Source organism: Atractosteus spatula, chromosome 16 (genome assembly GCF_055471065.1).
Source record: "Atractosteus spatula isolate fAtrSpa1 chromosome 16, fAtrSpa1.hap1, whole genome shotgun sequence".
NCBI classification, from domain to species: Eukaryota; Metazoa; Chordata; class Actinopteri; order Semionotiformes; family Lepisosteidae; genus Atractosteus; species Atractosteus spatula.
In genome coordinates, this window is record NC_142721.1 from 5,702,576 (window position 1) to 5,727,397 (window position 24,822).

The 24,822-nt window shown below is 34.8% G+C and overlaps 1 protein-coding gene across 1 annotated transcript; it reads left to right on the plus strand.

Annotated features, from left to right (window-relative positions):
* Positions 1 to 267: 267 nt before the first annotated feature.
* LOC148819437 (sperm-specific sodium:proton exchanger-like) lies at positions 268 to 23,924 on the plus strand. The gene is made up of 20 exons (XM_088934559.1): positions 268 to 335; positions 432 to 603; positions 1,379 to 1,460; positions 1,879 to 2,060; positions 3,299 to 3,439; positions 4,424 to 4,521; positions 5,377 to 5,496; positions 5,654 to 5,849; positions 6,299 to 6,487; positions 7,415 to 7,564; positions 8,281 to 8,332; positions 10,580 to 10,728; positions 11,092 to 11,217; positions 11,901 to 11,999; positions 19,244 to 19,420; positions 19,906 to 20,043; positions 20,328 to 20,516; positions 21,293 to 21,422; positions 22,278 to 22,312; positions 22,741 to 23,924. Exons 2-20 carry the CDS (start codon positions 439 to 441, stop codon positions 22,783 to 22,785), a joined length of 2,463 nt encoding a protein of 820 aa, XP_088790685.1. The 5' UTR covers positions 268 to 335; positions 432 to 438; the 3' UTR covers positions 22,786 to 23,924.
* Positions 23,925 to 24,822: the final 898 nt, after the last annotated feature.

Genomic DNA, 24,822 nt, shown 5'->3' on the forward strand with positions numbered 1-24,822 from the left:
AGTTTTAAACTGATTGAATTCCTATTTAAATGCTTTCAGATTACTCTGATGGTTATTTGAAGTATAGTTCTGTAGTCTATTCATATATTCAAAAACAAACTTCATAACCAAAATCATATAAGATGGAACACACATCATGATATAACCGGTTTTAGTCAGAACATTTGTTAATGTAAGTTTTATTTCAACAGCTTCTGGGAGATGCTGACATACCTGGCCAACACTCTCATATTCATCATTGTTGGGGTAGTGATAGCTGAAAAGTCATTTCAGCACCTATCAATTAATGATTTGTTTTACATTTTTGTGCTGTACTTTGCACTCTATATCATAAGGTAAGTAATTCCTTGTGCTTTTCTTTACAAAATTTTAATTGAAATTCCTATAACTTAAAAAGATATATTGACCATGATGAAATTTCATGATTGCAGGTTTGTTATGATAATAGCATTGTCTCCCATACTGTCTCGCATGGGCTATGGGTATAACTGGAGATGGGCAGCAGTTAGTATATGGAGTGGAACCAAAGGAGCCTTCAGCCTGAACTTGGCTCTCATGGCATTTCAGTCAGATGGGTTTGATAAATTCACTGTTCAAAACAAGGTAAGGTCTCCATCAGTAGTCTATTTTAAACAATTTTATCAGCAGCTTGAGGTCTGAGTCTGCATTAGGCAATGAGAAAATTTCTATTTTGTGCGACAATGGTCCAGTATTAAGTCATTGGGAGGCTCCCACAGTGAGTGCCATCATCCATTTGAGAACAGACATCTTCCTGCTGCATTGTAGCTGACTTACCAAGTATACGGTAAATTATTTAACCTCCAATGACTCCGGTCCGAAACTAAAACCATTCTGAAATTAGTCAAACTAAAGTACACTGGCGAAGCTGAACTGTGAGCCTTGACAGAAATGAATTTCCAGTCAATTTTCAACAATTACTGAGGCTTTTGAGAACTTATATATATACTATACTTAATATTCAGAAGACACAAGTCCTTCATCAGCAAGTTTTCAATGAAGTCTAGGTGCCATCAATGTGGATATAAGATGTCTGGAGACTGCAGAGCACGTCCTATGCCTTGAGCTTTATTTTTCATACACTGACAAAGAAATCCAGCATCACCTGAAATATGCAAGGGCAGCCTTTGGTCATCTGAAGAATTGGGTGGTTGTGCATTGCAACATTACAACTAAAACCTCACTGATGGTTAGTTGTTCCCCTGAAATATAATAAGTTTAGATTAGAAAGAAACATCCAACAGCTTTAAAATGATTTATATATTGGTTTAATATCAAACCATGAAATAGCTGTGGTCCAGTGGATCCCCAAAGTGCTGCATAGAGTTGAAAGACTGCTTTTCATTTTTTTTCATTTTAGATTCTGCTTCTCACATCTGGAATGGTTGTTCTTACTCTTTTAATCAATGCTACCACAATGACATGGTTACTTAGACTCTTGGGTAAGGACTTTGATCTGGATTTTATTGTATTGCAGTGAACGTTCATTCACAGTATCTTTCAGTTAACATCGTTCAAGCTTGTGGAATCTTCTGAAAACAATCACTATGATTTCTCAATGCTAGAAGCCATAATCATCTTAATAGACTTAAAATTCTGCTTCATATAAAGTCAAAGTCAGGAGTCTTGGACCGCTGTTTCACACTTACTGTTGTTCATCATTGTGGCATATCCAGCTTTGGCCAGTGAAACAGGTGTATATATATTCACATTAGCTCTGAACTATTAGAGTATAAAATTGCAAAACTTGTATGTGTACCATTTCCCAGAAAAAAATATCTGATTCACAAATGAAAAGTGATGTATTTAATTTTCAGAGCTGATCGGTATTCTGGGAGCTTTAATTTAAATATTTCGTAGGTCTGTGTGATGTCTCTGCACCCAAACGTATGGCAATGTACAGTGCAGTGCAGCGTGTGCAAGAAAGTGCAAATAGCACCTTTACAATGCTAAAAATGGACAAGTTCCTTGCTGATGCAAATTGGAAAATGGCAGAAGACGCAGTCCAGATTGATGACCCCTACAAAACAACAGACGAAAAAGTAAGTATATAATAGTCTACACAATTTTTTTTCTAGAAATACCTCTTCCCCTCATAGACTTCTGAAATTCCATTTGAAGAAGATATTAGCTGCCAGCGGAAGAGCGAGCTGAAGTGCCAATGGGCTCACAGTGACATCAGTGAGGGATTCAGTGCTCCAATCAGCACTGCATCTTCTGTACGTTTCTACAGAGCCTTTAGCCTGTAAAGTAAGATAAAGGGTTCTAGGTTTGAGTCATTGCTGTGAGATAAGATAAAAAGACACATTTGGCAATTCCTGTAACGGGCAAAGCCGGACCTCGTTAATTACCAATCAGCTTTCCGCACACGACTCTCTACTTAAACCCTCTTCAACCTGCACTTCACTGCTGTTTTCCTGAGCTCTTCCTCCTGAGCCCGTCAGCAAATAAGCCCTTCTCTTGCTCTGGATCGTGACACTGCTTGCCTCACCGACTTCGACTTCGTCTAGCCCCTTCGGATTTGTTCGCTCTCGTCTATGGAACTGACCTGCACAACGTTCTTCCTGATGCTCCGTAACAATTCCAAATTGGACAGATCTATATTAAGATATTATTATCAAATACAAAATTCTAAATTTAGAATTCTGTTATTCTAAATATTGTCAAATTCTAAAGACGTTTGGAAACAGGATAAAGTAGTAGGAACATTTCTTGGTAACGCACACATTTAAATTGTACACTTTTTCTTTTTGAAGAAAAACATATTGGATTCCTATAACACTTTTATAACTTCTACATCAATGTATATTATATATTATAAAAGAGGAGGGCAACTCCAGGCTTTGAGTGTTGCAGAATCCTCTTACATTTATTGCCTTCCTATCTTACCTGAGTAAAATATTTGAATAAGAAATTAAATGAGTGCTGCTGCTTATCCCAGGTCTACTGATTACAGTACCTGATCTCCAATTCTAGGATCATTTAAATCTATGATTTCTGAAGACCTTTGAAAAGCATTTTCAGTCCCTTCAAACTAATAATTAGATCAATTAGGTCACTGGTCCCTCCAGTACAATATTACTGGTTTATCACTGGAAGAAAAATGAACTATTCTTTTCTCTCCCCTACCCCTTTCTACATGGTGCTTCCAAACTGTTGAATGACAGTATATAGGGCATAAGGTATATATTAATGTTTAATGTATATAGTTGCTGTTCTATGATATTGTTACCGACATAACATTGATTGAATGCCCATTCTGGATGGTTTGTTTAACAAGGTCAGCATTGAAGAGTTCTCCCCAACAGCCAGAACAAGCAAGTGTCCAGACTGTGAGAAGAACATCCCCTGCGATCCCTCTTCTCGTGAGATGGAAGACATGATGGAGGAGGCTCGTATGCGGATTCTCAAGGCTCAGAAGGTGAGTACGTTCTGTTGAAGCCAAATTGACACAGAAACACTTAGGCACTACCCAGTGCATTAAATCACAATACCCTAAAATTCAGAGTTATTAATGGAATGTGCCAAAAAATGGTCTGATCTTACTTACTGTACCTACACAGTTACAATGAAGGAATGTCCAGATAATATTTTAGTATTTTTAGGAGGATCTGGTGTGATCCTCCAGATTTGTTGTCTTATGTTCCAGACTATCCAGCTTCACTCCATGAGTATTGAGTATCTTCTTTTGTCCCCTTTGTTCACTTGAGAACAAATCCAAGACCAAGATGAACCGATGAATAGTTGACATTTGGGCATTTAAGTCAACACTTATCACAAAACTCTGTGAGCTTGTCACACCAACAAGCTATGCTTCAATCATTGAATACACAAGCAGAGAAACCATTGCAGCTAGTCTTTCAGCTGCTTAATTGTGGAAATAGTGAGTGAAGAACAACTTCTTAACGCATCTCTACCATCACTGAAGTCATAAAATAGGAAGTGGGGAGATGGGGTATGCAAAAGGTTGTGGTAAGCAGCTCCTGCCATACTGATCAAGGGATCTCGGTGGTCTACAATTCTACTTGAAGGTTAAAAGCTTATTTGCTAGAACTTCCCCCTAATTTGAACAAACTAATTATATATTACTACATAAAATTATTTGTTAACCTTGTAGTACAGAAATACAATATATATTACCACTGTATTGAGAGAAACATTTTGTTTCCTGTAATTATTGTGTAGGTATACAGTTACACAGTTAAAGTGGTAATATGATTACCTTCTAATAATAATAGATAAGTATAGAAATCTAATCATTCATGATAAAAAGTGGTACACTTGGTACGTAATTAAACAATAATAAATGGTAGAAATTCTAAGGACATTGTGTTTCATAAAAAAAACAAGCCCTCTGTAATATATAACATGCAGTATTAAACCTGAAAAAAAACTTGTTTTTCAGACTAGTTATTGGAGGCAGTACAGCTCTGGGATGTTGAACAGAGAAGCTGCCCGTACACTAATTAGCACCACAGAGAGCATCACTGATCACAGAGGAAAGTGAGTGCTGCTCTCTTCATATCTGTAGGACCAGTAAAATCTGTATTTTTCTTGTTTAGCTTTTTGATTTGAGTTTATTGAACAGTGTTCAGTTTTTTACATAGACTGTTATAATCAGTAAACTTTGGTTTAAAGGTTAACAGAACATCTATTCTGTGTTGCAACTTGAGAAGTACTAAATTTGCTGATGGTTTTGCAACATTTTTGAGTTTTACAACAGACTACAAATATCTGTGGAATCAGGAAATAGTAAGTAACAGAAGAATGAGGATTCCTGAGTCCACAGACATTTGCAAGCTTTTGGAAAAGTTGCAATGATGAGAATATTAATGACCTCTTGCTGTGAACATAACAACCTGAATATAGCTCCATGAGTTAATTATTTTCAGTTAAGCTTGAATAACCCTTGAATTCATAAAATAATTTAAAATCTAAAGTTGTCATTATCTTTTTCACAGCAAATATGCATGTTTATATACAGTTAGATTTCCTGTATTTACTGTACATATACTGTATATATGAAAATACTAAATCTACAATTGGATGGGATACTGAAAGTAGTATCTAGTAAAAATAAATTAGCAAAATGTAGTAATAAATAAAAATGTTATCAGCTATTAAAAGAAAAAAGATATGAGTTGAGACATCTTCACACTTGAAAAGAAATTAACTTTTTCATCTAGGTGGAGTAATCCACTTTTATCAGTATAGACATAATCAATTTCAATTATCTAATTCAACCATCAAATAATCAAATTTAAATAATTTAATTATTTTGTTCAAACATTTATTTTCAGGTCATGTTGAAGCAGTTATGAAAGGAACTGTTTCTTTATTTGTATTTATTCTCTTCAGGTTCATGACAATGCAAGATGTGAAGAAGTTTTGGGAATTGAAGGGTTTTTTTGTCTGCCTAAGAAGGCGGTTGGAGGATTGGATGTACAATGTCAAGGTCGACAAACTGAAGCCTTCAAAGTACATTTATTTTTATATAAAGTTTGTATAATTCTGTACATATATTATTCTAAAATATCTGTTAAACTTATGCTACATCTACAACGGAATAAAACTGTTTTCTGAAAAATGTTAATTTTACTCAGAGCATTAAAAAATAATATTTGTGTCATTTCAGATATTCTGTCTTAAAGAAGTGCTACCAAATTGTGTTCAGTAACTCCTTTGAGTATTTTATCTACATCCTGATACTGCTGAATCTTTTCCCCATTATACTGGAATATATCCCAGCAGCGATGGTAGCATATGATAAAGAGCTCAGGATTACCAACTACATTTTCTTCACTTGCTATCTAATAGAGGCGGTATTTAAGGTACTGACGACTTTTTTCCCCAATAGACAAATAATTAAAAAACTCACAATTAAAAGGATTGTTTACTGTATAATTTAATTTCACATTTGAGAAGCTAAATATCTTTGGCAGATCAATTTATTCTGTTATATGAACTACTTAGGATTTGACAAATGCACTGGAAGAGCTTTTTAAAAGTGAAGAAGTGCAAAATTAGAAAAAATGGTTATAGAAATATAGTTTAATGAGAATATGTTTGAATTTTGTTTTTTAAAGTCTTCCATAGTCCTCATATGTAAGTCATCAATGTACATACTTTATAGAATATCTATATGTTTACACATACACATGCAAAGTAATTGCTAGACTTGAGTTTTTTAAAATGTGGTACTGTATATTAACCGATAATCACATTCGTTTTGTGCTATCTCTCACTTAAATAACTGACTGCTTTTTTTGCTTTTATCAAGGCATTAGCCATGAGACGGGCATACCTGTTCAACCACTGGAACCAGTTTGACTTGTTTATCATTTTGATGGCAGCAGTTGACATCATTATTGATCAAGTTTTTGGATTTGTAGATCTAAACATACACATGATCAAAATTGTTCGGGTGTCTAGGATGTTTCGCCTCACCAGAGCTCTCCGCTTGGTAAAGGTAGGTTGCAGGTTGCAGGAGTTTGTACTACCGTAAGGTCATGGTAAGGACTGGTAGTCTGCGTTCAGAATGTTATTGAATTTGAAAGGCACAAATAGCTTGTGCCATTCTGAGATCAAATCTTAAAAATGTCACAGTATACAAGTAACTAAAATACACAAATCAGCTTTTAATCAAAAATTATATTATATGGAGCTATATTATCCAAAAGCCATTGCAATAGTTAGGCCCGGTGAATCTGTTCCAGCAGTTGGATAAGACAATTTGATATTGTAACAGTTTCCCAAGCAGTACCAGGGTCTGTTTTATTCCTGTCCTGGAGGTCTTACCTGATATAAAAGAACATCTGCTTTACTCTTACTTAAAAAGATACTACAGTATATATTGATATATTGTAAAGTATTGTTTCTTCCTAGTAAACACTTTAAATTCTCCTCATAATTTAATTAGTTGTGCAGTTGATTATTAAGATAAGATCACTTTATGGGCCATATACAATCTCTTGCATTAGGAATTTGTCTTTTGCACATACCCCAACGTTCTCTCCATGAGACACACAGACAGGGAGAGAAGCTGGGGGTCAGAGCGCAGGGTCAGCCATTTATACGGCACCCCTGGAGCAGTTGAGGTTAAGGGCCTTGCCCAGGGGCCCAACAGAGTAGGATTCCTCTGCCAGCCACGGGGTACAAACCGGCAGCCTTCCAGCCACAGGTGCAGATCCTGAGCCACAGAGCCACTGCACCCATTGAATGTGCTTAAATGCTGATTCCTCTTTTAGATATTTGTTAAAAGTTTTTGCTTATTGGCATATGAATTGATGTATGGTGAATAAAAAGCAGATGATGTATATATTTACCTGCATGATAACGAAGGGCATATTATCAAAGAATCATTTAAAATGCTAATGATTTTTTCCTGCTCTTCCAGATAATGATACCAAGACTTATTGAAGTGTGCAACAGACAAATACACAAACAGCTTAGTTTTGGTTATGACATTGGAAAAGGATATGTGGTAGGAGAGGAGGACATAAGCAAGATTATCGATCATATTTCTGATGAAAAAATAATTTCACAGGTAGGAAATTTTTTAGAAAATACTGAAGCAATTATTATTTTGTAAACATTACATTCGAAGGTTGGTATGGTGGTGCAGTGGTTAGCATTGCTGCCTCTTAGCCCTGGGTTCAGTTCCTGGAGAGCTGTTTGTGTGGAGTTCTCCCTGTATTCGCATGGATTTCTTCTGGGTTCAGTGGTTGCTTCCCACAGTCATAAGACGTACTGGTTAATTGGCTTCTCAGAAAATTGGCCCTGGTGCGAGTGTGTGCCCTGCGATGGATTGGCGTCCTGTCCAGAGTGTTTCTTGCGCAGTGCCTGTTGCTTGCCGGAATAGGCTCTGGCTCCCCCCATAAACCTGTACTGGATAAACAGATTAGAATTTAGTTTCTTGCACTTGGAGGCATCAAAGTTTCATTTTTAACATTTCTTTTTGGGCCTTGTTATGGTGTTTTGAGTTTTTAAATCTGGATCAGTCAGAAAAAAAGGACTAAAATTAATCTTGTTAAATGTTTTGCTATTGAATAACCATTTTAGCATTACTCGTCATTAGGTATGATGTATACTAATATATGCTGTATATATATTTCACATTATACCACACTCAGTTTTTACCATAACCTTTACCAAACCTAATGATAGAAGGCAGCATAACAATTAAGTACAGCAGTGTTAATCATTGGTTTTTAAGGTGTTAACTGCTTCAGTGTTTTGAAATTGCAAAATTGTCTCTTTCAGAAATTAAAAACTATACTTGAGAAGAACAGACAAGAAGCCGTCAGGGAGCTTGGTAAGAAGATAAAAATTAAGAAAGAAAATATACCCATATGTTTTCATTTCTGGTGTTTGTTCTCCTTGTTTATTTTGTACAATTTGAAATGTTTTGTTTTAGCTTTTGTCTTTTAACCCAGAAACTGCAGTTTAGCTGTGCTTGAAGGAAAATGACTGCCCTCTTTCTACCGATTTTTCATTTCATCTCGTGAACCAAATAAGTGTTGCTAGCTAAACATTTACAAACCTAAAATGTGATACATGAATTATGTCATGTAAAGCTGTTTATTCCTGTAAGGTTTGTTTTTTTACTTGGGGTAACATCTTTAGCATACTGAAAGGAGCTTGTGTTGTGAAGAGGAACAGTGTCGAAGTATATTACTGAAGAAGAGAATCTACTGTACTTCTTCTGAACTGAGTATCAGTAGTTCTTCAGTTGTGCCATGTCATGTCATCTTAGGCATAATGATAACCTCTTGGGTGTCCTTATTATTTAATGGGTTTCTCTTGCTTTTTCAATCTTGTACCAAGCATTTAAGAAAAAGAGCCAGCATTTTACTGCTTTTAAAGTAATCATCATGTGTGCATCCATCAAAGAAAATAGGGCACTGATTACAAAATATTAACAATTAGGTCTGAAAGTAAGGTAAGATAAGTCTGAAAAGACTGGGAATGGAAGTATTAGGCCATTGTGAACTGTTAAAAGTCAGAAAAATGGCTAAGGAGTGAGCTTACATTTCGACATGTGGGATACAATTTCTTCCCGTCTGAATACAAGAGCAGAACAGTAGGATACAGTACGGTAATCATACTGAATGTACCCAATTTCTCTAACTCCCAGTAGGTGCCACTATTCTTTGTGTGAACCATATAAAATTGATGTCTTTTTTTCTGAAAGTATATTACACTGCTGATTAACATTTAAAAGGCAGCTCTTTGCTGACCTACAAAATACACCCTCAAAGACCTGAGATAAGATTACAGCTTGCCCTTTCTATATGGACATTTTGCAAGCTATCAACTGTTGTTTCTTTTTTATAACAAATACTGTATAAAGGACACAATCTTGTCAATATCTGGAGATAGGCCATCTATAAAAGGGCTTCTATGTAGGACTTTGGAATGCAAATAATCCCCCCATAAATGAACTAAATAGGTTGTAGACAATAATAACTTTGCAGCCATCATAGATAGGAATTTAAACCCACTAAACAATCGGGGCTTGCATGGCTGGGAGAGAAATGAGTTCTGGGATTTGGATTTAATATGTAAAACAACAACCCTTTCAAGTGAATCAGCAGTGAATATGACCCAGAGGGCACAAGTTAAACAATGGGAGATGTGGATTTAGAAAAGAGAAAGTAAAGCACTTTTTATACAAAGGTTTGTGGGATTCTGGAACATATCTTATTTCTTTCAAGAGATGTCTGGAAGAGATCCTTGGATCAATTAGGTGCTAACTACCAAAGATGTGCTGAATTGCTTAATCTCATGTGTAAGATTTTTTATCATTTTCAATTGTTCAAATTTACAACAAGAGTGAGTTTGTAAATGCATGTTTGTGTTTTAAAAGTACTGTAGTTTAAAATAAAAGCTGTTATTGAGAATGGTAAATACATTTGGTATGCTTTTACAAATATATTTGTATTCCCTTTTAAGATACATTTGAAGTGTTATGTGACAGGAAAGCAAATAGCTTGGTTTTGCTGTGTATTCATACATTATTTGGCACTGTCAGAAAGAGTAGGAGCACCAGCCTTGTGTAACTACACTGGCAAAGCATACAATCATACCAATCATAACAATTTTCTGGCAGACAGATTTCCATATTGTAGTGACTAAAATGGCTGGCAGGATCCTGCAAAAGGTATCAGAATAAAGGGGTGAAGGTGACTTGTAAGCTGAAATGTGATAAAACAACAAAAATGTGGAGCACTACATGTAATAAAAGATAGAAAGTGTAAGTATTTGTGAAGAATTCTTTAAAAGATGGACAATTTATGAATGCCTCATTGCAGTGTTTTTCTTAAATGTGAACACATTCCAAGAAAAGTCTACTCTACTCATTCGGAATGATTCCTGCTGCCTTCTGAATGAAGTTCTGCTCTCTTGCAAATAGAATTTTAACAGAACTACACAAAGTAATAATATGCCTTGCTCTGCAATGAAATATGACTTAAAGCTTGTCTAAGTTAAACGATGAGATGGCTAAAAACTAAGCCTGTATGTTATATATAAGCTAGAATGTTGAGCTGCTGTTTTTCAGGCTTGCTGCAGCGAGACCATCCAGAGATTGCTATCTCTGTGAAAACCAGACAAGCAATCAGAACTGTTCTAAACAGTGAGAGAGATACAATTCATGCTCTAATGTCTGGTGGCCTTCTAGATGATCTTGAAGCATCAAAGCTTGAAAAGGTACATTCTTGCACTCTTGCACTGCTTTTAAGGGCCACATACTATGCAGAAGCAGATACAGTACATATCATTTTCAACATAGAACTCATGTTGAAATTGCAAAAACAAAAATCAGAGATGACCTAATGTAAAATTATAATAGTCTTTTGCAACATTGCATATTTTACAGAGATTCTGATTTCTTACAGTACCATAAATTTTCACTCAAGTTCACTGAAACAATACCGTCATCCTGTGTCAAATAAGTTGGTGTTAATGTTGTTAATCAGTGTCTAAAATTATTTTTAGAATTTATTTAACAAATATCTTTAAAGGCTCAGTTTAAATATTCATTAAAACATGTTTTTTTTTCCCATTGAGCAGATGATTGAAATAAAAATGAAAAAACTTATTAAATTTCCACCATCTATACCACCACCAACAGCAGAAGAGCTTCTATTGAATGTATCATGGTTAGACCAAGAGAAGAGCCAGATACAGTTTATCAAGGTATTGGGATTTCTTATTTCATGTTGTTATCTGGTGTGTTTATTGACAGCATTGGCAAATGTATGTAGAAAACCCCAGTGGTTATTTAGTCAGCTTTGGAGAGTTGCAGGCAAATAAGTATGTTTCCAATATTTGTGTTTTTAAATCGGAAGTATTAGACTCAATTCGTGGAGGACCTGGTGTTTTCTGTTTTTTCCAACCTAATAGATAAAAGTTGTAATTATTTTTTTAATGTGTATAGTTGTTATTAAGGTTGTTTTTTTAATAATTTTTGGACAACATTTGTAGTTGATTATTCAAAACCTTCAGTACATTAAAAGTTAAATTACCTATTAAATTAGGTGCCTGCTAAGAAATACTTCAGTTATGCAGTTAATTAAATAATTATACGAGCTATGTAACTGAGAGTTTGAATGGAACAAAACCAAAGAAGAACCTAATCCCTGCAGGAAATGAGCCCAGTTTTAGACCACTGCTCTGCATTATAATAGTTTAAACCACTACTACTGGCATTTAGTTACTACCAAGGACCTGTATTCTTAAAAGTGAGCCTAAGATTGCAGTGCATTTTGCAAAAAAGGATTTGATAAGTAAGATATGTTTTAAATATTATAATTTTACATTTCTTAATGTTGTTTAGTATACTAAACCTCATAGTAAATAATTTATTTTTATCATTTCAGAGCAAAGCAAAACTTCTTTATTTTGACTATGGTGATGTTATAATTCATGAGGGAGAGGTACCTCAAGGAATACACTTGATTGTTTCCGGGATGGTTAAGGTAAATTCTTCTCCTTTCAGTACCTGAGTGGCATTAAAAATGCAACAAATGCTGTTGGTTCCGCTGTTCATTTTGTTGCATTTTTACTCTCAGTATGTATGGAATCAGAATATCAGTAGTATATTCTTGCACAGTGGGAAAAAAATAAGAAAAGGAAACCTCTTGGTATCAAGTTTTTAAAGAAGTATTATTACTGTTACAATATCTTGTAGCATTTTTAACTACTGTACTTTCACAAGTGCTGTAGAGTAATCTAAAACTGCACACTGAAATAGAAGAGTTCCTACTTACTGTAAATTTGACTATTTACAGAAACATCAAACAATGCTGGGGAATTTGCACTTTGTGTTTTCTTTTTTACAGAAGTAATTAATTTTAAAACATTTTCCTAAAGGACACATTTGAAATGTTTATGGGAATTCTAGCTATGTATTCAATATGGATATATTAAAAAGGTAGAGTACACAAAAATAAACATACAGTAATTGTTTATCAGAAATATTTAGCTGTCCTCATAACACCCTGGAATAAAGAAAGAAAATTACACACATTATTAACCCATTCAGTATTTGTTGTGAAACTTGTGTCAGCACCTGACATTTTTTAACTCGGATACTACCGTACTTCATAAGAAATCCCCATTACTGAAAGATATGTCAAACTTATCTATAAATTTGCTAGCATACTGTAGTAGTTTTAGATTTTGACAAATCTGATAACTATTGGATATTTTTAGATGATAAACACTATATATTTAAAAAAAATAATCATGCCTAAATAAACTAATTCTTAACTTAGGGCTCTAAACTAACTTGCCCTTTACTGACATTGTATGTCTAATTTAATAACATGTAAATCCAGTTATGCCTGCTTAGCTAATGAAGTAAGAATACCTTCAGTAAGTGATCTGTTTTTTGTCAGGGTAGTGCTTAAAAACATTGCTTTGAACAGACAATTATATTACATTTATTTATTTATTTTGCTGTCTGTGGTTGGTCTTTAAATAAAGTATTTATCAGGTAAAAAGGTCATGGTTTGACACAGAGTCCTTTAGTCATCACTTCACATTTAATAAATCAGAGCCCCTTAAAAAGTTAAGCCTTACATAATGTTATTCAGGTTAGACTTTCATGACAGGACCTTAGAACATATGAAAGATTACAAATGAGTGGAAGCCTTTTGACTCATCTAGCATATTTTATTGTTAGTAGTTAATAGATTTAAAGATCCCATCTATCTGTGATTTGAAGGAAGCTAGGGTATCAGCTTTGACTGAGTAGTCGACTTGACATTTATTATATATGAGTAGTTTCCCAGTTCTTTGTGTAAAAAATGTCTGCTGTTCTCTGTTTTTTAAGCACTTACTTTATGAAAAATAGGGGACAGAAACTAGTTTTCCATTTCTTTTCTTAAATACATGATTCACCGTTGATTCTGAAGAATGCCATTGGGTTTATGCCATTGTCAATGCCTAGGAGGGTTTCAAAATCATGAATCAGGTCCTCTCTAGTCTTCTCAATTTAGGACTAAAAGATTAATTTATTTCAGAAACAGACATTTTTTAGCAGCAATATTACTTTTGAAATGTGGTGATAAGATGTGTACACAACAATCTAAACAAATTGTACTATTGTAATGTGCTGTACATTATTAATTAATTTAAATTCAGCACTTTTTAACGATATATTCTAGCATTTTCTTTTTCTTTTTATTGTTTTCCAAAATGGTCTAGAAGATGGAAAAAAGCAAGTCAATATAAACACTAAGGTCTTCTTAGATTTATTAGCAACACTAACCTCTGCACTTGTCTGCATTAAATATCATCTGCAATGTGTTTGATAGGTCTAGTTTTTTGTCTGAATATTTTGGAATATCCTTCTATAGTGTCTGTTAATATTACTGTGCTCCTGTACTGTGTAGTTTGACAACTGCTCTTTTTATACTATATATAAATCATTTATACAAATTAAGAGTAGTGGTCCTAATACAGTGCCCTGTGGTACTCTACTAATTATGTCTCCCTTACTTGAGCATTCACCTTTTTAATTAACATGCAAATACGTTTTAATTGTGGCCTTTAGCACACAATGTCTTCCATTGGTTTCCATACCATCACTATTCCAAGTATAAATGGCTTCTGCAAAGCTGTTCATGTGCATTCTGATCTCTGCTTATAATCAAAGTTATTAGTTCAGATTTAGTTCTTGGTGGCATCCAATGATTCTGTAGTGTTGCTCTCTCAGTGCCTTTATTTAATGCTGTATTTCTTTTATCCTAAGTAATACCCATTTGTACCCATTTATATGCAGTAGCTGAGTGAAGTATCTTGCTCAAGTGACAACAGCAGTACCACATCCAGGATCTGAATTACAGGTTTCCAGCTATGGTTATAGACCCCAACCATTACTCCATGATGATTTTTTTTTTTGTGAAACTTAGCTGAAAAAAAAAGTTTTTACAATAGATTACAATCAGCTTGCTTTTCTGTAATGTCTCCTGTACCTCCAAAATGTTTCAATATTTTTCACACAATCAAGATTGTTTCTGATTCTAAACTTTAATTCACAATGAATGAGGACACTCAATCAGAAAATGTTTTATAAATGTATTTTTGAAAGGTTAGGCATAAAGGGTTTTGTCCTGCTACCTGTACCTTGCCAGAGAATCAGGTGGTTAATTTTTTAACTAAAAATCTTTTAATAAACTTTCCATAATCTTTCATTTTTATAGAACTATGTTGTAGTGTATGGCACTATGATGTCCATGCATCGTGCATTCCTTTGCACAATAACTTTATTTTACATTAAGGAAGGATGTTATTGTTATTTATATAGACAAAAGCACTGAAGGTCCATCGAGCAATTTATGTTAGATGTAGGATTTTTTTAAAGCAGAACTTTCCTTCATCACCATTGAAATAAGGCTTCTTCTTTAAACTTTACTCAAGTACACACCTGTAGCTATTAAACTCTTGATTCAGAGTTAATTATGTCTCCTGTCTGCACTCCAAGACTCCCTCGAGATAATACAATATTTAGTCACCGTTATTATTACGTACAAATTACTTTTGATTAGCCACTTCGGTGCACCTTATAATGGAACTTTAAAAGGGCTATTTATGCTGGAACACAGTATTAGCAATTTTAGTACATTACAACGTGACACTGTAATTATGGGTTATTTTGAAATGTAAGGGATAATAACCTCCTCTTTGTAGTGACACTTTTACTACCTTTTTGATCTGCCACTTTAATATCAGCATTAACAATTTAGTACATTTTCTTCACTTTTGGTTTGGTGCCTGTGTGGTTTTGGCTTTGACTGTAAAAGCACAACATACTCTAATTTTTCAAAGCATAATATGCATCTGGAGTATTAACATTATATCCTGAGGTTTTTTTACAATCGGGTAGATTTTCTATGTGTTACTTCAGCATTTCTCCTAGTTGGTTTTCCCCAGGTAACATATCTGTATATAAAGCCAAATGATATATGCTCTAAGTATTAAAATATTTTTGCTAGTGTAAAGTACCAAGAAATATGAAGAAGCCAAAGGTTAATATCACTGATATGATTTAAATAGATATAAAACTCTCCACATGAATACCACTGGACTTCATGTTCTTCTGAATTGGGCATCTGATGTTTGTGTTTTTTTAAATCATAGAATAAAAGTATAAAAAGAAAACAAAAACGCAAAATAAAACAACTGTATCTGTACCTCTTTACAATAAATAAGGAACATCCCCCACAGTGCAGTACAACAAGAAGCCTCTTGCAATTCAAGCATTGAGCGAGTTGAAGATTGAATTTGGCAGTCTTTTTTAAGAATTGAATAAAAGCACATTGGTGGTTCCTTTTATAGGAAAATTAATTTGCTAATATAAAGCTAGAAAGATCTGTTTGCATTGACAAAGTCTGAAAAGATTGAAAGACAGTACTATATTAAGGTAGAAATGTATTTCCCCATTTGGTTTAAAAGTAATCATACTGAGTTTGCAAATTTGCACTTTTAAAATGATTTTTCTATAGCTCTGGTTGGATGGTTTTTCCCTTCAAAAAAATTGTAACAAAATAGAAACGCCTGCATTCCAAAACTATGAATGTAGCACAGAAAGAGCTCCTGACTGAATTGTTATCTTTGAAATGCTGGTCGTTTTCCTGTTTACTGAGTGATTGTAAAAACATACTGTATATCGGTATCTAAACATCCTACCATCTGTTCCTCTAAAATGCACCTCTGTAATCTATTCCATACATTAATAATTCACTTTGTAAAAAGTGTTTTCTAACCTGGGTGCAAACATATTTTTAGCTAGGTTCCATTCAAGTTGTTGTGTTCTGTTTACCAAAGTTGACACAGTTGATCAAATAATGAGGTATTAAGTCAAGAAGGCCTTATTATTGAAAACAGATCACTTGTTAAGTGATATATTGTAACTTGAGTTAGGTAAGAAGGACAGTTTGGGCAGGGGAACCACGTTTGACAAAATTCTCCTTCTACTTACAGTATGTGCAATTTCTAACCCAATTTTATATAATTGTGGAATCTAAAGGCTCTCTCTTGATCACAGGGATTTGCTTAGTTTTCCTCATACCTTCTAAAAGACTTGTTGGCAGCGTTCCTTGGTGTCAGTGCCTCTAAAGTGATCCACATCCAATTTGTGTGTCCTTGGTGGGGTATCCTCCTTGGCTACTGTGCTGGGCTATGGGCTGCTGAAACACTGTGTGTGCCTTTATAATTACTCTTATCCCATGCTAAAAATGAGCTTGCAATATTTTTAAAAGTCGTTTTAAGTGAGATTAATCACAGGAGCATTTGACACACAGACCACTGAGTCATGTACAGAAATTACAGAGAGAATGCATGTTAATGTGTTGTATCAAAAATTAAGTTGTTCTTTTCTTTGTGAATCTATTTTAGTATGACAAGGTCAGAGTTGTATTATTCCTCTATGTATTCTGACTTCATTGATGTCATAACCTATCTGGGTCTTTTACATAATCATTATTTTTAAAAAACAACAATCTGTGTAGTTTCAGAAAATTTACTACATTTCCTCTACAAAGGGGAAGACAAGGCATTTGCAGGAAATGTTTTTCAGAAGCAGTTTTAACCTATTTAAAACTGTATTATTAAAGACACAGACATCATGAAGCTGAGATCTGATCCATGTTGAAAGCTTAAGTTGGTTATTTTGATCAGATCAAGGGATGCCAGTCAAATCACTAAACCAAACCATATATTTAACTAGATAAATCCTTAATTGAATACATTTACAAAAATACCTTGTACTGTTTAATGTATATTTTTTAGTAAAACTAGTTGTTCATAGATAATTATGTAGTTGGCATTTTATATTTTATACAGGGGAAGACCCTTAGGACATTATTTTACAGATTATAGCTGGAAGTATAACACATTACCTCAGTAACTGATACCTGTAGGTAAAATTATTTTATTGTAGTTTGAGTCATGAAAGAGTCCATGTTAAGGCAAATAGAAAGTGTTATACGTAATATAATATAACAACTATTTCAATGTGTTATAACTGTACTCTCACTAAACACTGCACAGGCATTGAAGTTGTCAATAAATGCTGTGAAGAAGGCAGTATATGGAGAATCAGCTCCATGTGCTGAAATATTGTATTGTTCAAGAGGAAAAAAATGAGGCATATGGGAGGGTAGACCTTGGATTATATAGGGTTGATTCAACAATTTACTACCAGCTGAATAATTTAATTGTTTGCTTATTAATATTGATTGAATTAGTCAAGAATTGCTGAACGGTGTATAACTGTTGCAAATTACATAGCTCCTTGGTCATGGAGTGAAGAAAAAAATAATATGTTCTAGGACACTGGTTTACAATAAAAAAATAAAAAGTTAATTTAATAAGAGGAAGTGGGTTTATGAGTTGGCAGGAGGAAAATGGCATCCTAGTATGGAAATATATGGCAACTCCACACAAACACAAGTAAGGCTCATCTACATTATAAGAACAAAAAATGCTTTTTAAATGCTTTACGCTATTTATGTGCAGATAACTAAAAATGATGCATACATATTCTGTGAAGAACCTGCTTATATTAATTAAGATAATACCATTTGGTATTCAGCTAAGTTAAAATAATAAGGCTAATTGACAACAGTCATCATTTGCAGTGATTAGTCATCTGCAACTAACATCATTATAAATTCAGATAATTATTGAGTTTCATGTCTGTTCAAAATCACACTGCTTTCTTTTTAAATATCATCTCCCCACAGAATCCTTATTTGTTCAAAGTAACCATCAGCATTGATTGTAAAAACTCTTTGTACGCATGTATTGAATATGATTATTCCCTCATAAAATGCAAGCTAATACAATAATTGTGTTGAAACTCAGTGGATTTGTTTCCTGATATGATAGCTTTACAACTCACTTAAAAACTGTTTTTATCACTGAATTGTATGATATCCAATTTAGTTGTGTATAGTTTTTAGTAATTTAGTTATGATATCCTGCAGCTTGTCAGTTTTGGAAAATGCCCAATTTTCTTTTGCACTTCTTGGCTAGAACAGACATTTTAATGAAGACTAAAGACTGATGAAACATCTCATAACCCCCCCTGTCTCTATGAAGCTCTGGACAGATCTTTTTTTATCATGTATGCTCCCCTTTTAGAATCCCAATTGTCTCTCTGAATGACGCTCATACCTGCTTGGGAGAGAACAAAACCTTCAGACATGCTCTTCCAGCACACCCACCTGTAGATCCATTTGTCCTTTGACATGCTACCAGCTCCTTCTCTGGACGTTTGTATGGACCACAGGTGCCCAGCTCATTGTGGCAGATGCTGTTTGCCGGAAAGTCAGAAGCACAGGCCAAATAACGCCAGCTCTACCCCAGCAGCACTCGACTCTTTGACTTTGGGGGGTTCCAGTACCAGTACCAGTACCAGTACCAGTTCAATGTCCAGATTTTAATGTCAGGAGAGCAAATTATGCTCAAAGAAGGGACAGCCTGTGCCTCATTTAACCTGATACCAAGAGAATACAATTCATAAAGTTTACACTAAAGTTCTGCTCTCAATTCTCTAAAATTCAAACTATTAAAGTTTTATTTCTTTACTTTCACCAGACTTTATATTAACAGGATTCAACAGGATAAAAGACACCATTATCTGTACCAAATCAATGTTTCCTATTAATAAAATAATACTGGGCATTGTCTTCTGTATTATTTTGCTTTGTAGATTCATGGAACTTCTCCAGACTTTGGGAGCAAGCAGAAAATTCAGTCTCAAGACCTGTCTGAAAAGGATAAGACAAGAACCACAGATTATAGAAGCTGTGGTGCCATTCTGGGAGAACTCAACTGTTTAACACAGCATGTAATGGAAATGACAGTAACCTGTGAAACAGCAACACAGGTACGTGCCTATACAATTCAGTAATATTTTCTGTATCTTTACTGTGCTCAGGGCTTAATGTGATCATCTGAGCGAACCACAGGAACTACACACATGAAAAGCCTGCAAGAGCTGCACGGTTTATTTTAATGAGACCATTACAGTTGACAGTTGGTGGCAGACTGTTACACTACAGTATGCTTTAATATTTCCAGAGGTGTAAATTAGACCTGCTGGTGGAAATTCTAGTGAATCATACCTCACAGATTTAATATGAAAAATAATTCTGAAAAACCATATTCTTTTAACACCAAAGGGTGAAAATTACACTAGTTATACCCTTTGATACTTATCTTTGGCCTACAGAACCATGAACACAAGTCTTAAAATTGGTCTTTTTATAACCACAACAATTCATTTGTCAATAGGCTTGATCAGCGCTGGTTCAGTTAAGCCATTTTTTATTAGCTATGAGTTCTTACACCCTCTCGTTTCCCTCCCTTCAGACGTGCTTCATCTCCATCGACGCCTTGTATGAAGCCTTTGATTTGTTTTCCGAGTTCCCTTCTCTGGAGTATAAAATCTGGCATGCAGTGGCAGTGAAAATCAGCATTAGTGCTTTCACAGAAAATATCATCTATCAGGTAATTACAAGACACGAACATTCCTTTCTTTCTCATTAATAACAAAGACTAGGCTATTACTATTACATTATGTAACAAAGGTTATACAATGAGCAAAGGGGACTGAACTGCATCTCTGCCCCACCCCTGAGTCAGTCATGAATGATCAACAACTCAATATGACAGCAAAAACATTTAATCAATACCCAAAAGATATATACATATAGTATTTTTATAAAAACATACATGCAAAGCATTATAATTTTTTATAATCAATATATTGCTTAAATATAAAAACATTTCAGGGATGGACATACCATATGATCTGCACTCATCTGGCCCGTGCATATATAATAGATGTTGAAATGAACAGCAGGCTTGATGTATATGAAGGGAGCATGGAGGATGTCATTGTAGTGTATGGAAGCTGTGATGACTGCCACACGCAACAGTCATACAATGCTCTTGCTATCATCCCAAGAACAGCACAACAGGTAATATTTTCTTTCAGTGCATGGGCTCTCTCGCAGAAAAAAAAGATGTAGGAGCACTGGTTGACTTCTGTAAATAAGGTTTTATATATTCAATTCATTTTACCATACTGTGTGATTCCAGAATCAATAATACATCCTTGAGGAAAATTGTTCATGGTTAAGTCAGATCCCCTAAGTATACATTTTTAAAAAAAAATGTTAGATTGAAGTAGACACTTACATTTACTGGATTAGGCTATGGAAATAAGAGTATCTAGGTCTTGGTAGCATTGCAGTCATCACACAATGTTCTTTTCAGTTATATTACAGTTCTTAACAGTATCCTCTTGTGCAAAAATAACTCCTATTTGGCGATAAGCCCACACAAAACATACCTTAGTATTTTTGAAATACCTTTTACTGGCTTTAGGTTTCAGATATCATTACAATGCAGATGTGAGAATCAATCATGGTACTATTATGATAGGTTTTAAAACATTGCTTGTATAGATCAGAATATACAGTGAAGTTTTTGATGTGAGCACCATCTATCGCCATTTGTAAGTCAGCACAGTATGATTTATACAAGAATAATTAGCTTTAAAAATTCACCAATCATATGTCTTAAAACCAGTTTCATATAGTTTTCTCAGAACATGTGTTCTGTCTGTTCTAACTAGTCAAAAAATTATGTATGCTTCTTAATTATTCTGTTTTTAGTCATTTCTAACATGGATGCACAACTGCGCACTAAATAATAACTTTTATTTTTAACCCATTTCTTCATTTTAATTAAGGTCATAGGTACAGCTAATTTAACCAAATTATTGGTTATACCAAGTGCAAATGCCGATGTGAAAGAGACGAGATCAGACCTTCATCGGCTGGACGCTGCTCCATGCTTGAGGCATGCAGTACAGCGGAGGGGTAACAGTCTATAATACTGCACAGGTTATAGACAGAACAGTAAACACTACTAATATATTTACTTGGGTTACGATCTGGAACATGGAGCATTGATTTTAATAAGAGTATTGAAAACTGTCGTAAAATTGATCAGTTTCTGTTGACCTAGCATGAATCAGAATGTTTAACATTTGGTTTCACAGATCCTAGTTATCACTTATACCAGCCTGCCCAGTGCCAGGCAAGCACGTTTTAGACTACTTCTAATAAGGGTCTCCAAAAATGTCATTTTCTTAGAATGACAGTGATTTGCTTCAATGTAAGAGGCACACCTGAGATCACTACAGCTGCAAAAGAACAAGTAGAGTTTGATTTCATACTGAAAAGCAAAAGGGAAAACCATTTTAGCAGTGAAGCATTCTTCAGGTGTTGGGGGGGGAGGAGAAGCAACTTCACAACTCTCAAGACTGCTTTAGGTTCAGCCAGAACTCTTTTTAGTATACCACAGAAGCATTAAGACATCTATTGTCGAGTACAGATGTCTATTCCTATATATAGAGTGTGCCTGTTGAGGGTTTTTTAGGTTGGATAAAACTGCTTATAATCAACCCATAGTTGATTATAAAATCTATGCTATATTATTAAGTATAAACTATCTTTATATGTAACTTGAAATCTATAATATCATTTAATGGTTATTGTTTTTGAATGCTCTTAAGAATATCCACAGATCAAAATATGGTTGACCATTTTATCCTTCATTTCCTAGCAAGTTTTGTTTATAAAGAATTTGGTGATCTTTGACAGCTACACACTGAGCTGTCATTCTGGATAAACTGGGATTTTGAGTATCTTTTTTTTAAACATCTATTTCAGCATCCAGAATGGATAAGGCAGGATTACTAAATGCAGTAAGTGTTCTCAATTTTAAAGTAATCAAATATTTTAACTTAGTGGCTAGCTAAAACCAAAAACAGAATATGGTATTTTACTATAAAGCAAACTGAAGTGAATAATGAGTAAAGACTAATTGTCTGTCAATGTAAAAGTTCAAGTTAAAAAAACAATAGAATTTAACAGTTATCATTATTGGAACCCAGCAGAATCAATTTGGTAACATATCACGGTTGAAATTGGTGGTTTTATTTTGCAAAGACAAATCTTACAGATCTTGCTGAATTAGTAACAAATACAAGCTTTTTTTTCATATTAAGTCTATTCATATTATATTAAATAGAAATTTAGCACTAAAGCCACTATCCTTACGCAGCACGTCTGATGCATACTGGGTCCGTTAAACAACAGGGAACATTTAAAAACAGCTCTTAATGCCCATCAGGTTATTTCAGAAGAAAATATTCCTGAAAACAGCTTGCCACAATGACTCCAGGCAGTCCAACACAGGCCAGAGGAGGAGGAAAATGATGGAGATATCCAGGTCAAAAGCTCTGAAGCAGGTGTACGAGACAAGAAGATGGAAAAAAAAAGCAGATAATCCTGATGTTCTTAATGCTAGTTCCCATGTTCATTAAGGTTTTAAGTTTCTATTTCACATTAAAGTCAAGATATAAAGAATATTTATTGTATTTTACTGTTTGTTCTTGTTCATGTTAAAAGGCACAACTACTCAGCTTTACAGGAAAGGATGGAAAGTGTGCAGGAATAACTAATTTTATGCCAGCAGCCATATCATTCTGCAACTTACAACTGACAACCCACTAAAGCTCAGCAGGTGTGAGCCTGGTCAGTACCTGGATGGGAGACCTCCTGGGAAAAACTAAGGTTGCTGGTGGAAGAGGTGTTAGTGGGGCCAGCAGGGGCGCTCACCCCACAGTCTGTGTGGGTCCTAATGCCAGTATAGTGACGGGTACACTATACTGTAAACAGGCACCGTCCTTTGGATGAGATGTAAAACCGAGGTCCTGACTCTCTATGGTCATAAAAAATCCGAGGGCGTTTCTCGAAAAGAGTAGGGGTGTAACCCCCGGCGTCCTGGCCAAATTTCCCATTGGCCCTTATCAGTCATGGCCTCCTAATAATCCCCATCTATGAATTGGCTTCATTACTCTCCTCCCCACTGATAGCTGATGTGTGGTGAGCGTTCTGGCGCACTATGGCTGCCGTTGCATCAGCCAGGTGGGGCTGCACATTGGTGGTGGTGGTGGTGGAGGGGATCCCCATTACCTGTAAAGTGCTTTGAGTGGTGTCCAGAAAAGAGCTATATACGTGTAAGCAATTTATTATTAATTTGATATGCAGTTATAACCGGAGAACATTTTTGATTTCCCTCTTGATAGACCTGGCCTCCAATTAGAAAGCCTTGTGGGAAGGTGTTGGCTGTTTAATTACTCAGGGAAAGAAAAGTTGTTGATCAATGCTGTTGCAGTGTGTAGTTTTTCCTTTATGAAATACTGTTTTGCAAAATAAAATCAACTGCACCATGTAGACTCTAGCACCATCTACTGGAACGTTCCTGTAATTAGCATATGCTTTTATCTTCAAATAATATCGGCTAATAATACACATTTATTTTTCATGTATTAATCTGAAATGTGAGGTAGGCAACCAGAAGCTCCAAAGGAATAAAACAAAACCAGAATCCAGGGATTCCGCAGAACTAGGGTTCTGAAAAATCCCATTAACTACTTTCCTTTAAAAAGAAAAACAATCATCATCGGGTTTTAGCAACAAGAAAAGTGTGGCTCCATGCAAGTGTGAAATCTGTATTGGGTTTATCTGAATAGGTAGAAGCTCAATTTAAACAAAAGAAAGCTCATCTGCATATTGTCCATTCATATCCTATAGTTCAGCAGGTTATAGGCTTTGTGATTCATTACTACAGTGATTTTTTTTTAAAGCACTGAAATGGATTTTATCTAATCTTGTATCAGTAAGATTAGGGCTTGCAGTCTGCTGTCAATTTATTCAAATACAGTTATTGAAATTAAGTGTCCTGGAGATGGTATACTATGCAAAGTTTAGCCAGCAAATGAATCATACATGAGATCAAGTCTTAAGGGGAAATTAAGAATAGCCAAACAACCTACATACCTACAGGAGCTTATAATGGGAGCATATAAACTCCACCTAGACATGAGAAAGGAATCAAACCCAAGTACTCTGCAGCTGAGTACCACATAGTATGTTTACAAAAAAAGACTACCTCAATTCACAAGCCTGGGTACTCTAGCTCCCATACGGCCAAGAGCTCCCTCTTCAGGGCTAAAATAAAATAGCAATTAAAAGAACTAAAAAGTATCACCAGTTATATACTGATCTGTTGATTGCTTAATCACATTTATGTATAAATCATATGCCAATAGGCAATGTTATTTTCTGAAAATAAAGCAGTATAATCTTTCATTTGTTGCTTCATCAGAATGTTAGGGCAGAGCATAAAATGCTATATTTTCCACACTGC